General features: G+C 52.6%; 7 protein-coding genes across 7 annotated transcripts; 2 read left to right on the forward strand and 5 right to left on the reverse strand.

The window, feature by feature from the left end:
- Positions 1 to 826: 826 nt before the first annotated feature.
- COCVIDRAFT_105950 (hypothetical protein) lies at positions 827 to 2,149 on the reverse strand (the record flags this gene model as incomplete). The annotated part of the gene is made up of 1 exon (XM_014698576.1): positions 827 to 2,149. One exon carries the CDS (start codon positions 2,147 to 2,149, stop codon positions 827 to 829), a length of 1,323 nt encoding a protein of 440 aa, XP_014554062.1.
- A 422-nt stretch (positions 2,150 to 2,571) lies between these two features.
- On the forward strand, positions 2,572 to 3,609 carry COCVIDRAFT_18122 (hypothetical protein; the record flags this gene model as incomplete). The annotated part of the gene is made up of 1 exon (XM_014698560.1): positions 2,572 to 3,609. The coding sequence occupies one exon, from the start codon at positions 2,572 to 2,574 to the stop codon at positions 3,607 to 3,609; it is 1,038 nt and encodes a 345-aa protein (XP_014554046.1).
- Positions 3,610 to 4,172: 563 nt separating this feature from the next.
- On the reverse strand, positions 4,173 to 4,780 carry COCVIDRAFT_39960 (hypothetical protein; the record flags this gene model as incomplete). Its single annotated transcript, XM_014698577.1, has 4 exons — positions 4,173 to 4,450; positions 4,511 to 4,580; positions 4,653 to 4,685; positions 4,736 to 4,780. The coding sequence occupies 4 exons, from the start codon at positions 4,778 to 4,780 to the stop codon at positions 4,173 to 4,175; spliced, it is 426 nt and encodes a 141-aa protein (XP_014554063.1).
- A 1,286-nt stretch (positions 4,781 to 6,066) lies between these two features.
- COCVIDRAFT_39961 (hypothetical protein) lies at positions 6,067 to 7,075 on the reverse strand (the record flags this gene model as incomplete). The annotated part of the gene is made up of 3 exons (XM_014698578.1): positions 6,067 to 6,177; positions 6,262 to 6,578; positions 7,015 to 7,075. 3 exons carry the CDS (start codon positions 7,073 to 7,075, stop codon positions 6,067 to 6,069), a joined length of 489 nt encoding a protein of 162 aa, XP_014554064.1.
- Positions 7,076 to 10,402: 3,327 nt separating this feature from the next.
- Positions 10,403 to 12,230, reverse strand: COCVIDRAFT_106020 (carbohydrate-binding module family 48 protein; the record flags this gene model as incomplete). Its single annotated transcript, XM_014698579.1, has 2 exons — positions 10,403 to 10,456; positions 10,512 to 12,230. The coding sequence occupies 2 exons, from the start codon at positions 12,228 to 12,230 to the stop codon at positions 10,403 to 10,405; spliced, it is 1,773 nt and encodes a 590-aa protein (XP_014554065.1).
- A 364-nt stretch (positions 12,231 to 12,594) lies between these two features.
- COCVIDRAFT_39963 (hypothetical protein) lies at positions 12,595 to 13,168 on the forward strand (the record flags this gene model as incomplete). Its single annotated transcript, XM_014698580.1, has 2 exons — positions 12,595 to 12,816; positions 12,872 to 13,168. The coding sequence occupies 2 exons, from the start codon at positions 12,595 to 12,597 to the stop codon at positions 13,166 to 13,168; spliced, it is 519 nt and encodes a 172-aa protein (XP_014554066.1).
- Positions 13,169 to 13,512: 344 nt separating this feature from the next.
- On the reverse strand, positions 13,513 to 14,794 carry COCVIDRAFT_105956 (hypothetical protein; the record flags this gene model as incomplete). Its single annotated transcript, XM_014698581.1, has 5 exons — positions 13,513 to 13,589; positions 13,665 to 13,692; positions 13,748 to 14,261; positions 14,332 to 14,536; positions 14,599 to 14,794. The coding sequence occupies 5 exons, from the start codon at positions 14,792 to 14,794 to the stop codon at positions 13,513 to 13,515; spliced, it is 1,020 nt and encodes a 339-aa protein (XP_014554067.1).
- Between the last annotated feature and the right edge of the window lie 682 nt (positions 14,795 to 15,476).

Here is a 15,476-nt window from a genome sequence, read left to right on the forward strand (position 1 = left end):
AACAGCAACAGCAACAATAATAATAATAACAACAACAACAACAACAACAACAACAACAACAACAAGTACACTACTCTTGTCCTCCCTTCTGCACCCCCCCGCCGCCACTGACGACCCTTAAACCCGCGCCAAACATGTCGTCAACGACGGTGAACATGGGGCTCCTGCGCCCCCTCCAACCTCATCGCCATGACGCTCGGGGAGGATGACGCGCCCACGAGACGTCGTCAGCTGCACGTTGCCACCAATAATCTCGCCATTGCACCCTTCACCGCACTGCTCCCCAGATGTGCACAGTAATAATCCTGCAATTCCATCCTATCCCAAGCTATCCACCCTTTCACAAAATCACCACGCCCTTGTCCTCCCCTCCCGTCAATCAAACATGACCCTTGCGTGCACACACCAAATACCAAATGCTACCTCCACCTAATCCAACCCCCAATGCCGCTCTGCATATCCACTCCAAACGGGGCTTCTGGATTCATCAGGCTAGTATCGCCTCTGCACCATGGTCGTGGATCCCACACGCCCATCCATCCGACTTCCCGCTTTTATCAACTTTCCGACTGGCTGCCCGACGCTCCTGTCGTCTGAAGGATCGCTTAGTCGCATGCATGGAAAATCATGTGATGCTGACCACTTCGACACACACACACACACACTCCTTACCTCTCATCACTCACACTACTCGCCGTTGCAAATTGCCCTGCCCTGCCTGCCTCTGACTATGGCTTGCATGGGTGGGTTGCGCAATTCCCCCGAAGCAACGGCTGTGCTTGCTTGCTTGCTTACTCTATTCTATATTTATTACAACACACGGCACTCAATCGTCAAAGTCAAGCAGTCGCGACCATTCGCTCTCACCCACTCGACGGAACTCGGCACCTGCTGCAAACTGCCCGCTAGCCTCCCACGCCTGCATGGTTGCCTGGTCGTAGGGCCCGTTAATGTCCCCCTCGGGTGCATTGAGCCAGTGGAACTCCCATTGCACTGGCTCTGGATTGGGATTCTTCCAATCTTCTCCCGTCTCGCGCTTGTACTGCCGCATGATGGATTCACGCGGCAGCTCATAGATGTCCTCCACACCACGGTCCGACAGGCGACTTGCGCACTCGGTAATCGAGTCAATGACCTGCTTCGCTTTTGCTGCTGCTGCTTCCTGCGATGGGTCTGTATCCACCTCCATGCTCTGCGCCTTCTTCTTCTTGGCCCAGTTGTTGGTCGGTTTCTTGGGCACCGCTTTGCCGTATCGCACTAAGGCCTCCATGGGTGTTTCTCCTACTTCGAGATGTGAGATGAGAGTGGATAGCACTTCACTGGTCACTATCGAGTCTTCGGCTCGCTCTTTAGCTTTTCGCTCGGCATCTCTCTTGTCCTGTGCCTCTTTGGCTTTTTTCATCTCCTTCTTGGATATGCCCTCCAACCACGAGTCTTGAACGGCATCGGGGTCAAAGGCCTTGCGTACATAGTTGCCCGCCTCGTCAAATCGACCTTCTTCCTGTTCTGCACGCATGTTGAAGGCATCCAGCTTGGGCGCATGCTTTTTCTTGCTGCCCGCACCAAGCTCCTCGTCCATGTCAGAGTCTAGCCTGTCGCGCTCCTCGTCGTCGCCCTCGTCGCTGCTGCTCTCCACTTCATCTGTCGCCGCTTTGGCCCCTTTTGTGAAATCCACCGCTACGTGACCTCCAGACTTGCTGCTTTCTTCTTGTCCCTCAATCTCGGCATTGTCCAAGAAGCGCAGTTTCTTCTTTTTTCCCTGGTCCTTTCCAAGTTCCTCATCCTGCTCGTCCTCCTTTGGCTCGTCTGCAAACATGTCGTCGTCGTCATCGTCGTCTTTGGCAGGTTTTTCCTTTTTATGGTTCGCCTCCGCGCGAATATCAAAGTTCTCGGTTGAGCTGTCTGAGTCGTAACCATCAATATTGACGGCATTGCGTTTGATGCCTGCGCCTTTCCCTATGACATCAGCTTCCAATGCGGGGTCATCTTCGTCGTCGTCAGCGTCTGGGGCAAGCGTTGAGGGATTGCGTGGATCGAAGCGAGGTTTCTTGGTCGATGGCTCGTCCTTGTCCAGATGGTGAGTCCGTGTGAATTGCTCGCCGGCACGCTTTGGCCGCGCGGGGTTGTAGGTGCCGCTTGAGCTAGCCATGGTTGTAGCGAAGGCGTAGAGTCGGGGATGCACACAAGTTCGTAGTAGTATTAGGATGTCGAGGTTTGCGCATCCGCCAGTGACGTCTTCGCGCGTTCTAGAAATTTGGAGCTTGGGCCAGTTGCGGCGAACAGCCTGTGGCTCCGGCATGCACACATGGCTCAAACCGCTGTCCGTAGTGTTTGCCTACAGTTCGTCATCTTTGAGTCCATACATCTGCGCCTTCTATTGTTTGGTCTTTGTGTCCGCATCTCACGTGCCTTTCCTTCTCGTGTCTTCCCCGTACCTAACATCCCCTTCGCGCCCTGATTACTAATTTGGAATGGTGAGAGTGACCCCGCCACTACCACCACCCTGTATCTCAATGCCCGACTCACCACATCTACCAGTTCAACCCCAACTTTTACGACCAAGACGACCCCATGGCCATGTATCAGGCTATCCGACGCGGCGGCGGCGCACCTAGGCGCTTTGACGAGTACTTTCGTTGCTACCCCATTGCCATGTTGCCCGGCCCAGAGCGCCCAGAAGCAAACCACGGCGGAAAGGTGTTCCTTCCTCCCAGCGCTCTCGACAAGCTCACCAGGCTGCACATCACATATCCTATGCTCTTCGAGCTCATCAACGGAAAGCAGGACGGAAAGAAGACACATGCAGGTGTGCTGGAGTTCATTGCAGAGGAGGGTAAGATCTACCTGCCATACTGGTTGATGGAGACGCTCAAGCTGGAGCCCGGCGACCTCTTACAAGTCAAGTCGACCGACATACCTCTCGGCACCTTTATCAAGTTGCAACCGCAAGATTCTTCCTTTCTCGAAATCTCGGATCCAAAAGCTGTTCTTGAAAACGCGTTTCGGAACTTTTCATGTCTTACCACGGGCGATATATTCACTTTTGCGTACAACGATAATGTATACAGTATAGCTGTGCTCGAGACCAAGCCAGAACATCCAAGCAAGGCTGTATGCACCATTGAAACGGATCTGTCGGTCGACTTTGCACCACCAGTGGGTTACCAAGAGCCGCAGAGGACGAGCGGGACAAGCACCCCACGCAGCGGAAAGGGTGTCATGACTGGTAAGGGCGGAACTCTGCACGCGCACGGCACCATGGCGGATGCGATCAATTACGCGGCTATTGCGCCATCGGCAACAACTGCCGCCAATGGGGCAAAAGCAACATCATCCAATTTTCTTACAACCGGTCACAAACTTCTTAAGAAGGGTAGCAAGGCACCCACCCCGCAAGCCTCTACACCGGTGGCAGGACAATCCACTAACCCACCCCCAACCGTGCGACGCACAAATGGACCGCAGCCCCTTCGGTTACCACCCAACAAGCTGTTCTTCGGGTATGAAATCACGCCGCTCAAGAACAAGGAAGAAGCAGGCGAGCAAAAGGAGTCGAAGCACTTTGAGGGTGGGGGTCAAACTCTGCGAAAGAAGAAGGGGGATAAATAAAGTGGATCGGGTGGTGTTGGTTGGAAGATGTGGGTTCACCTTATGATATTCAGTGCTCGAAACAGGGAGGGGAGCATTTTATGGCGTTGATTCAAAGGGATGGGGTATGGTAGGGGGAATATGGGCACATGGCGTTTTTTGCACCTATACCTTATGGTGGTTAGAAGAGATTTATGGAAACTACAGTACTTCCTTCTTCTTTTGTTCGAGCATGTTTCACGTTTCTTGATCAAAGACATCAAGGAAGAGGGTGACGAAAAGGTGGGTACGTATGCAAGTGAGTACATCCACAAGATGAAGTTGCATCAAGGTATCCCGACTCCTACTTGATTAATCCTCCTCCTCCTCCTCCTCCTCCTCCTCCTCATGACTTCATCTAAGTAATCCGTAATCCCTCATACGCCTTGCCCTACCCTGCCCATTTCCCCACAAACCCAGTATGAAGCATAGGCAAACGCCCATTATCCCAGTATGAGCGCCCCTTGACAGGAATCCCCATATGAACCCGAACCCTTTGACAAAAGAAAAGTATCCCCTTCCTCCCACCTACTTGGAATCTCATCTCAGATCTCCTCTTCCACCTCCTCCTCCTCCTCTTTCTTCACATTACCCCTCCCCTTCCGCGCCCTTGCCTTCTTACTCGGCGACTCCAACCCAGCCTCGCGAGCATCCCTCGCCTCGGCATCATCCCCACTGCGTTTCCTCACCGACCTAGGCGTCTTCTTCTGCGCACTGTGGCCGGCGGCGCCTTCGGGCAGTGTCCAGCCGAGCTGCTCGTACAGGTCGCGCTGCTTGACGCGCAGGACGGATATGTGGTTGCGGATGCTGCCGATTTTTGTGCCTGTCGAGGCATGTGTGTCAGATTTGAGACAAGGGGGGAGAGGGAAGTGGGATGGGTTACCTGGAAAGGCAGTGGAGAGTTGCTCGTATTCTTCGGGTTTGACGTAGCGGCCTTGGGTTAGGAGGAGGAGCTTTGGGAGGGAGGGGGGGGTTTTTGTTAGTGGATGGGGTTGAGGAGGTGGGGTAGGAGGGGAGGGGTTTACTTTGAGGTCGTTTGGACCGTCCCACTTGAAGGCCTGTGGTTTGTGAGTTATCGTGAGTTCAGGTTAGTATCGGGGATGCTTACTCCATCAGTGGCTTCGCCGTTGGCTGGAGCTTTCTTTAGGGGCATTTTGTTCTGGTGTTGACTTGCTAATCCGTCTCAGGGGTGCTGTAGCGAGATGACACGGGTTGGCTATGTGTCAAGACCAGGTGTCACGAGAAGAGAAGTGCTGAGGTGGAAAGTTGGATAAGAGGTGGAGGGAGGGAGTTCTCTTTGTTCAGGTCTGATAATTATGGTAAAAAGCAGTGAGTGGGGAGTTGTACGGCCAAAGTGAGAGTGAGTCTGTTTGCTTCTTTGGGTACCGTGGGCTGGACAATGAAATTTGGTCTTCACTTTCACTTCAGGCACAGGCACACAGAGACAACGTTCAACTACACATCAAATACGTAAACGGATATGGTAAAGGGAGACGCATATCGTCTACTAAAAATGTGGGTAGAATTATCTGATAGTCGCTCATTCTTCACTTCACACATAGTATGAGGCGGACGAGCCGTGCAGGATAGTATTTCCTCCAAGCTTAACGAAATAGGGCTAGGCAAAGCGGCAGTGGTTCAACTGCCGTTAGTCTACAGGGGGGTTAAACTTGTTAGTTCACTTCCAGCGCCGATGACATTACATGACATGACATATGTACGTGTGTGTGTGTGTGTGAGAGAGAGAGAGAGAATGTATGTATGTGTATATGTACGTTGTAGGCCAACGAAATGCAGCCTCACTACCATGGCAGATCTAGACTCTGGCGCTCAGTAAGTAGCGACGAGCTGGGCCAAGTGAATACAGCATTAGTCAAACACATGGCACAACGAACAAGCGGCCCGCGGCGGACCGTTGTTCATGTCTCGTCAGAACATACGACGGCGACGGAGAAGGACGTTGCAGGCTGAGCTGAACAACCCGATACTATGCGTATGTAGCTCATTGTGGTCGGGGTCCGGGTCCGGGTCCGGGTCGGGGTGAGCTGATGTCTACATACGTCGCCCTGGCGGCGCAGTAGCGGGCGAGGGTTGAAGCAACGGTCCAAGGTGGTCGACGTGGTCGACGTGGTCGCAACGTAGAGCAGAAGCCTTGCCAAGCCGACGGAAGTTTGGGGTGGGTCGGGCTGTGCGTCTGCTTTGAAATTTAGGGCTTACGTACAACCGCCGGTGCTCCCGTACCTGTTCGCTCGCCTGTATCGCCCTCATGTCTAGTAAAGTACCACACCAGCGCCCGGGGACCAAAAATTGCTCGTCAGTGCCCCTCGCCGAAGTGGCCGTTCTGCCGATGCCGACTGCCAATGCGACTTGCGCCTCAGTCAGCGGCATCGTCTCTTGGCCTCTCGACTGCCGCGACCTCAAGTCAAGTCAAGTCAAAAGTCACTCCATCGTCGCCAGCGTGTGCCGTGCTGATGCCACCGGGCCTGCCGGTAGCGCAACTCGCTCGACAGCCTGCTCCGTCTTGTCCGTCTTGTCCGTTGTCTTGAGCACCTGTTTTGGCCCGAATTAGTAGCGAGCGAACCACAAACCACATGGGTTCGTTCACTGCAGAAACCATGTGCGCCGCTGAGACACGACGGGGGGTCGTAGCGTCCAAGCCCCGGCATACCACTCGATAGCCAAGGCTTCCGCCCGGGTGCTCACTGACGAAGCCTGTCCTCTGTGGCTTGGTCCATGGTCCTCATGTTCACACACACACATGACCACGGTCCTACCGCCTCGACGTGGCACTCCTGGCCAGTTGAATCCTTCCCACAGCCTCCCAGCCTCTCCCCATCCGCTTAGCGTCGTGTGAATTGATCTCTTCAACATGCTTAACGCTGGGAGACGGCCAATGGGATCTACACCAGACAAGGGTATGCTTCCGACCGTCTCCAGCGTCGACACTCTGTCTATACTTACAGCAAGCCTCCCAGGAAGCTTTCTTCCTGCCGCGTCTTTCTACCATGCTGTCTCATGTATATATTTCTCCCCGCTTTTTGTCTTAATGTCCTTCTATCTCTCTTCTCTAAGTTTTTAGTCTTGACCCAGCTTCTGTTAGGAAGCACAGCAATCAACCCTCCACCCCCCTCTTCTTCCACCCCTTTAACAATCCCACCACCCTAGTACCGCAGAATGTGTATCCGCGTCGTTGAAAAGTTTCCCGTCTGCGGTTGTACTTATCATGTTCACTCTGTGGATCGATGCGCCTCGTATGGGCGCCATCCAGTAGTGGACAAGATCATCTGGGTTGGCGCGTCCTGTCAAAATCATGGCACTCAAGGCAAGTGCCAAAGCCAATCTTGCTGAGACCACAAGCATATCCAGCACTACTTCAGATCACAATACCCGTCCAGTCTGAGAACCATGAACCAAAGTCGATATGGTCTAGCAGACGGATTTCGAGCATTGTGGGTGAAGTGTTCATGGCAGTCCCGGAGTTAAATCCGACAAAAAAAGACATACGTGTAAGTGCTATGATTTCCGTTACACAAAACGTGACTAATATCCAGATTATCAGACAGATGGTTACATCATCACCAATGAACTATTGGTAGAGAAGTCATCTCACACAGTCGTGGTTCTGCTGTTGAGTCCCCCCCTCACTCACCGCCAGCTCTCGACATGCTTGCAAAGACAGTAAGCACTGACAGACCAGGACGGCAAATCGTCTGGCAAAGGCAAAGATGGGGCAGAATGACATCGAGAAGATGCGTGATGCGGAATTGGGCTGCAATTCTGCATCTGCGCGCATGCCTGTTGTGCGTTTGCAAATGGTCCCAGCACGCTGACTGTGTTCGAGAAGCCTTACAACAACTGCGAGTGAAGGATTGACTAGGAGCCTCCCTGGCCCCCCATGTCATAGCTGGCTCTCAGAATGGCTCTTGCGCATTTGAAACGTACAACGGTGAACTTTATCCGGCCGTTAGCACGCCTTGTCAAGGCTGATACGACACCATCATCATGGTCTTATCTACCCATCGCCTTTTTCGCTAAAATGGCCCCGCTTATTACTCGCTTGCAAAGTCTCCCATGCGGATACTCTGGCCCTTTTCTCGATTCTTCTCCCGCTTCAGCCCCAGTTTTTCTTGTTGCGATTCCGTGTGGGCAGGAGCACGATCCGACGCCTCACCCGACAAGCCACATCGAGGTCATATTGCGAAACCCTACTTTCATGTACGTACCTAGTGTAATGCTCCGATAAACCATGTTTCCAATTGCCTGGATCCAAGCAGGGGCGGGGGTTGTGCGAGAGGTGCGGCTGTACTATGTAGAAGCGCTCAAGTTTTGTCGGACCCGCATATGCCAACAACCCTTCCCCCTCGATTGCGACAAGGAACCTCCCCTTTTTTTCTATCCAATGGCTCGGCATTGCGCACCAACACATGTTAGATACTCTACAATACAAAGTGTTCCATGGAGGTTCAAATAAATAAACTTCTGCCAGGCGGGTAAAACGTCCAAAAGGAATCTAAACAGCCACAAACAAAAAGCACGGATACACATCTGCCATTGGGCCCCCCGTCAGCGCGGTCTCGGAAATTAACCGTTTTTTCCCTTTGTCGCTCGCAATGACATGTCTGTTCAATTAAGTATGGTTTAGCGAATATCACTTGAGCCGCAACGTTTGTCCCTCGGCATGTATGTCTCTCGGGACATCGCCTCGGCTTGGCGTCAATACGCGTTTGACGCACTTATTGGTTTCAAGTAGTATTGCACGTGGAACACGACAACGGCCAATTCGGCCTTACCCGTTCATCTTCGATCGTTTCCCTTTTCTCGAGAATTAGGCTCTTTTTGTACACAGTAAAGTCCAGAAGCAAATGTGATCATCAAGACGCGTTGTAATTTGGAAATACGAACAAGGATTCACGTTGCAGACTTCTATGATTCCAGCTGTCTGTGTATGTTTTTCTCTTCTTCTTGCTGAAGTCGTACTATACAGAGACGGCAAAAAAGTGGATCACTATCAATAGTCCGAGTGACACTACAAGAAATGAATATCAGCAGTCAATTGCATCATCGAGCTTCGTATAGAGAAAGAATGCAGACCGGAAAAGACCATATCCACTTGAAACACACACACCACCACATGTATATGCCGTATACCAAGGCGTATCTACCGCATACCAATAGGTACCCACCGTATCTCACCTAGTTCAAACCACGTTCATATCACCGATTTTGTATGTAAAATAACTTCCTCTTTGAGAGGGTGCAAGCACTACTAGCATTCTCCTAGTTTAAACCACATATTTGTTTCACACACACACACACACACACACACACCCTTTACCGCATCCTTGACGCACCTCAAACTACATACACCGCATTATCCCCATATCCCTGTTCCCCTCTCTCTCCCCACCCAGCTGCATTGCACACCCCCTCTACCACGATCTCACTCCATCAACTCCAGCATAACCACCACAAAAACCTTGTTCCCGAAAAACATATCCGCAAACAACCCTTCAACTACCACCCAAAACAGGAAACCCTCCCTCCTCCCCCCTAAATCCCGAACTTTCTACCCGAAAGCCAAATCCGCATAACGCATATACGAACTTTAACCCCCCCACCCACGAATCCCCTCCCCTGCTCCCCCACGGATGCTGACAAAAAAACGAAAGAAGAAAGGAACACGATAGAATCACATAGAAATAAGCCTTATCAAGCTAAACAACCACGGACAAAACTTAAAGAAAACGGACCAAGTTTCTCGTCAAGCTCATTAAGAAACAGGACACACAAAAGAGCTGAGATAGTAGTAGTAGAGAGAGACAGGCAAGTGAGTGACCTCGCTAAATCCGGACCACATCTAACAAACTCGAAAAAAACAAATACGAAAATAAATCGTCATCTTATGCAAAAGCTGAAACCACAATCACCAACATATACAATACAGCAGCAGCACACACACACAGACACAAAAAAGGTATAAGTTTGCGAGATGCGTAAATGTAGCAAAAGCGAGTCAGACGAGTTTCAGGGTCTTTAGCTACTACTTTTCTGTTTTTGTGAACCTTTAGGGGGCGCCGGGAGGGGGGGGGGTGGTGGTGGTTGCACCGCCCTCCACCCCCCCCCGTCTATTCTCCACAAAATTGGGCTACATACTGCGTACAAGGGGAATAAAAGGGAAAGCCAAGACGGCGAGATAAAATTCCAAGTCAGATGGAGATTACACGTGGATGGGTGATGGAGCCAAGACGGAGAGATAAGTAGATACGCGGGTGTTTGCATGACTCGAGTCATGTATGTAGTCATCGGGTGGCACAAGTCATTTGCAACGTAAATGCGCAGGATACTCGGGATTGATCTTGTTTCTATTCTCCCGCTTTATATATACTACAAGGTGTATCCTTGTTCTTCCTTTCTCTCTCTCTCTCTCACACACACTCTCACATACCAGGTTCACACCTTCCCAATAACTAGACTATTCATCTTGTTCTTTTGATACACCACGTCTTCCCCTTCGGGTCTGAGACTTCAGGCTCCCAACCCAACCCCCACGCATGGACCCTTTTCCCCTACTGTAGTTTTGCTCGTAGAACATGAAGAGCAATTCGCATAAGAAAAAAAAAGAAAAAGGCCGTTTAAAATCAAAGACCATCAGGACCCGCTCATGGATGCAAAAAACAAGGGTCAGGAATGAGAAACTCAACAATAGGTAGAGCGGGCAAACAAAGCCGAAGCAGATGGCAGGACCAACCAAAAAAGGATAAGAAGAAAAAAAGGCTCAGTGCACTTCGCTGTGCTCTTCCTTGGGCTTGTACATGATGGTAGTCAGGAACTGTAAAGAAGTTAGTCTTAATATTTCACATAATAAAAACAAAGGACAGACATACCTTTTGCTTATATCTTGTCGTGGCACTTGTGGCCAAGATATTGTCCTTGATACTACTGGTAGCCAGATGATTCAGCACAGTGTGGTTGGGGTGAATCAACACGCTGCTGTCGTCCTTCATGGGCGTGGTGCCGTTCAAGATGCTCTTGCCTAGGAATCCCGGGAGCGTGGGTGGCGTGGGCAAGTTGTTGGTCATGGCATTTGCGCGCAGAAAACGCGACGAATCTTCCGGGGCATCGAGGTCGAGAAGGTAGCGGGGAATGTTCTGGTGATATCTTTTGGTGGGCTCGGGAGCGGGTGGTTTGGCTGGTTCGGGTAGCGGGGCCTTGATGGGCTGCACGTCGGGTGCTGGTGGGAGAACCTGAGGTGGGTACATGCCCGGTGGAGCTTGTGGTTCCTGCATAGGCGTGACAGCATCTAGCGCACCTTGTGCATCCTTTGACGGGCTAGCAACGGGGGGCTGGGGCTCGGGATACGGGACTTCAATGTAGTTGACGAGAATGTTGGTGTAGTCCACGGCGGTTGGCAGCTTGTCGCTTGTGCGCATATCGTTGTCGACCAAGAAGGTCAAATGGTGGGTGCCTGGCGTAACTGAGACATAGGCAGAGAGGGCGTCTTTTTTCTTGCTAGGACCATTGCGGTGAAGTTTGTATTTGCGGTTCCAGCCTGCAAATGTGCCCGTGACATAGACGCGTTCACCAGGACCTTCCCATTCAATCAAGGTTGGCACAGTCGGACGGCCGGTGCTGGGGCCCTTGAACTCCTCGCCGAGGTCCTCGTCGTCGGCTGTGGTGGTGCTGAGCATCGAGGAGCGGCGGGGCAGCATGCCCTCTGCCTCGTTTTCGTGGATGGGACTCCATATCTCTTCGGGGGAGATGATGGGCGAGCCAGGCGTGTGGACCTCTTCTTCGATGGGCAGGGGCATGCGAGGCGGGCGACTGAACTGCGACGGGGGGATGAGGTAGTCTTGCGAGGCATCGGCGGGGTCGATGAGGGAGACGGTGTCGGCATCTTCTCGTGGAGGAGCGGGGACGTCTACGGGGGGAGTTGGGGAGGGCTCGCGAGGAGGCTGCTGCTGCTGCTGCTCTTGTTGTGGTTGTTCTTGTGGTGGCGGCGGCGGTTGTTGTTGTTGTTGTTGTTGTTGTTGTTGTTGTTGTTGCTGCACTGGCACTGGCACTGTGATGGGTGCCTGTGGCGGGGTGGTGGTGATGGACGGGGCATCGCGGGGGGATTTGTCCTTTTCGCGGTCCCTGTCGCGGTCCCTGTCGCGGTCCTTTTCCTTGTCGCGATGATGGCCGCGGTGGCTGCTCTGCTCGTTGCCCATTGCGGCGTCGAGATTGTTGGTGTGGTTGTTGTTGTGGTGGTGGTGCCGGGCGCTGAAGTGGTCGTGAGCAGCGGCGCGCAGCTGGCTGGCCACGGCCTTTGTGCTAGTGCCGATTGTCTGCGCCCTCCCTCGCGAGTGCGGGCGGGCAGAGGATGGCTGGCTCTCGGCGTTCTCGAGGCTCACGGACGGGGCAGCAGGAGCTTTGGCGGCGCTGAGGGCCTGGATCGACTCTCGCCGTCGCGCCGAGTGGTAGTTGCTGTGCGGGGGGTGAAGGCTGCGCTCGGATGATGGAGCGAGGGAGTTGGGGTTGGGGTGCTGGCCATGTGATGTCGTCACGCCCGTGGGCGACTGCGGGTTGGACGAGGCCGTCGTCGAGCGCGAGTTCTGGTTCCCCATCTGCTCTGCTCTGCTCTGTCCGTTGCCCAAAAGCTGCAAAAGTTGACGGCAAGTCACGCAAGAGGGCGCGGCAGAGGTGACAGAGGACAGGACAGGACAGGACAGGACGCAGACCAGCCTCAAGCTATCGTATTGGTATCGCGCCCGGCCTGCACCCAGCACAGGGATCAACATTTGCTGCGCTGCGTCAATCGCCGATAGCCCTCCGCCCTGTCCAATCACACGGCCCGACATCTGCCCTACACCATGCTACTACCACACTACCACTCCACTGTACCCTACCTAAGTACATACACACATACACTACCAATCCTCTCCCATCTCCACGTCTGCTTCACCACCATCACTACCATCACCCTCCCCCATGGATCCCATCGTCGTCCTTTTAATCGCCCGCCGCCTTGTCCTGCACCTCGCCCGCTTGACATGGTGGCCCATTGCCAAGCTCATCACCCTCGCCGTCATTCTCCTGCGTCCATTCTATCTCCTCGTTACCTTTGCCCTGCTTCCCTTCATCCACCTTGCTCACGCCATCTTCCAACTCGTCTCCCTCCCCTTCACTGTCAAGTGGCTAGAGCAGATTGAGGTAACCCCTGATTCGTCTCTATTCTTCTATCCACGCGCCAAGCTAATTGCTGCAGACATTGTACGTCTTTCTCGGAATAGCTGCCCTCATAGGATGCATCACCGGCACCACTCTCTTCATCATGTTCAAGTTCCTGTCATCCACCCTGAGAATTGATGCCCCTATTGTCCCTGACAAGCCCATCGAGACGAGGACGGCTGCCCAGTATCGCGCTGAACGCCGTGCCAAGAAAGAAGAGGCCGTCCATCGCTTGCCAGCCATCACCCCAGTTGTTCTTAAGAAACCTGCCGGGCCCCGTAGGCGCGGACTTCTCTCCCAGGCCATCATCGAAGAGGAGGATTCCGACTTTTGACCCTTTTTCAATCTGCCTGTTCTGTATCCTTGAAGCCCTCCCAGTCTACCACCAAAGTAGAATGTCCAGAGTCTCTCGGTGACGTCACCGAGTGCACGCTGGACCTCCGATGTGTGCCTGCCACTCTGCTACCTGTGCCCAAATGAACCTGATCCAAAGCTTCTTCGCTTGTGGTTTTTGCGTCTAGAGAATACAAATCCAGGGATATTGCCGATAATACAGAAGGCTGTCTCTGCAACGTGCATGGCGCCAGCCGCACAAACTCTTGGTCCCGGCGTGTCATCGTCCTGCTTGTCGGCCTTGTTAATTGCAGTGCCGCCAACTGCCATCTTGACTTTCCTCACTCACATTGCAGCTCCACTTTCCTTTTTATCTGCACTGGCCATGGTGAGCCAATGGAGTACCACAGCCGCCCATGTGACTATGGCCTCCTCGTCAGCAAATGCCATTTCTCATATCATGACAGTCGTGCTTATAGTAGCAGTAGTAGTCGCACCATCGAATATGCAGATTGTAAAGCACATCTAGAAGTGCACACGTCAGCACAATTCCTACTTTGTCGACACCAGCTTGACTGACAAACGCCGGCATCTTTCCTCGGTAAATCCATAGAGCAATGAGGTTGCCAGAAGCAGGTAACACAACGAAGAAGCATCCCACCAGTGTCTTGAACAATAGCCTTTCCACTCTTCGCACCAGGCGTTGGTTGGCTGGGTGAAGATTGACGGCTGTTCTTTGCTTTGCTCGTCCACAGAGGTTCCCGGTTGCCCTAGCTAACCGGCTCGCAAACCCAGCGCCAGAAGGTCGGCTTCCTCTTACCACAGGGCTAAGAAGGTAGATGAAGACAAGAGTGAGGAGCACATTGATGGCAATGTCGCATAGTAGCAGTGGTATGATGGCGTATGGTTGCAGGCCGATTCGGCAGCGGCCGTCGTCTTTGGAGAGCGAAGTGATGGGCACGACAAATCCAGCCACGCCAATGGCCCCGAGACTGATACAGATGCCAATAGTGCTGAACAGCCAAAGGTAATCGCTCCATCGGGATCGATAAGGAGCTCTCAGAACGTGAACGCGCTCGACAAGGAAGAGATACCTGACGAATACAACGTCAGTGGACTCGCTTCCATCCCAAATATGGGCTAGAAGGTGTCTGCTCAACATACATGCTCACTTTGCTGGCCGTGTAGAAGAGCAGACAGAGCCTTATTGCGGCCTTGCAAACTTCGTTTGTTGTGATCCCGAGGCCGTTGTGGACAATTGCAGCGGCAATGATAAAGGTCATGGCAGATATGTAGTCAATGAAGATGTAGACATGTGTTAGTGTCATGTTCTTGAGCAAATGTTGGTTGAACTGGCGTATCCGGTACCCTGCATATGTCAACCGCTATGCTTTGGCTACACACAGATTGTAACCTCAATGAGGGTCGCACCCAGTAACCCAGCCAGCAGACATAGGCAGAGCTTGGATATGACTACTAATGAGATTCGTAGCTTGACGGGGTCTCCGTATTTGAAAGATGCTTGTCGGGCAATGTCCAGTCCGCCGTGTGGTGTTGTTGTGGATATCGGAGTCACAGAAGCTGTGGAAAGTGCCCAGATTGTGTTTAGGACAAGGATGCGTCGCATTTGAGAAGCTATGATTGTGCAAGGGAGTTAGGTATGCAAGTCATAGTGCGGAGTTATTGTAGGTTTGTAGTGTGTGAGTGGTGTAGTGAGTGTAGTGAGTGTGGTGTTTGGTGTTGACAGGACAATTGCTATTATTAGCTCTGGTGCAGCCGCGGCCATGCGGTCATGCAGTCACTTCAAGCGGAAGCAACAACCACTTAGGCGGACCTTGCTGCATTCTTCAGTAAATAGCACGTGACCAGTCAATGGAGTGAAGTCGACTAGACGATGCACAGGGCTACGATAACACTAGATGGAATGAGACGCTAATGAAGATACGGTGTACACGACGGCCAGTTGTTGCGGTCAAACCCAGCAACGGCACGTGAGTATGTAGTAGTACATTTGCTAGACGCACAAACGGATGTGGGGTGATTGTGGGTATGGTGAGTAGAACCGGGCATCATGTACTTTGCGAATATTCTTCGAGTCCAATGGCGCAACAAGTTCTTGGTAGTGGTACGTCATATGTCTTGTCTCGTCGCACGATGGCTATCAAGAGACGGCAGACAAGGTGGCAGAATCTGCATAGGAGACGAGGATGGCGAGGATAGCGAGAGTAGCGGCCATGTGCCTGGCCACTCACTGCAGGGACTAGACGAAACTTGGATCGGTAGCGGGCGACCACGCGCGTCACCCAACG

This window comes from Bipolaris victoriae (genome assembly GCF_000527765.1).
Source record: "Bipolaris victoriae FI3 unplaced genomic scaffold scaffold_75, whole genome shotgun sequence".
Classification (NCBI taxonomy): domain Eukaryota; kingdom Fungi; phylum Ascomycota; class Dothideomycetes; order Pleosporales; family Pleosporaceae; genus Bipolaris; species Bipolaris victoriae.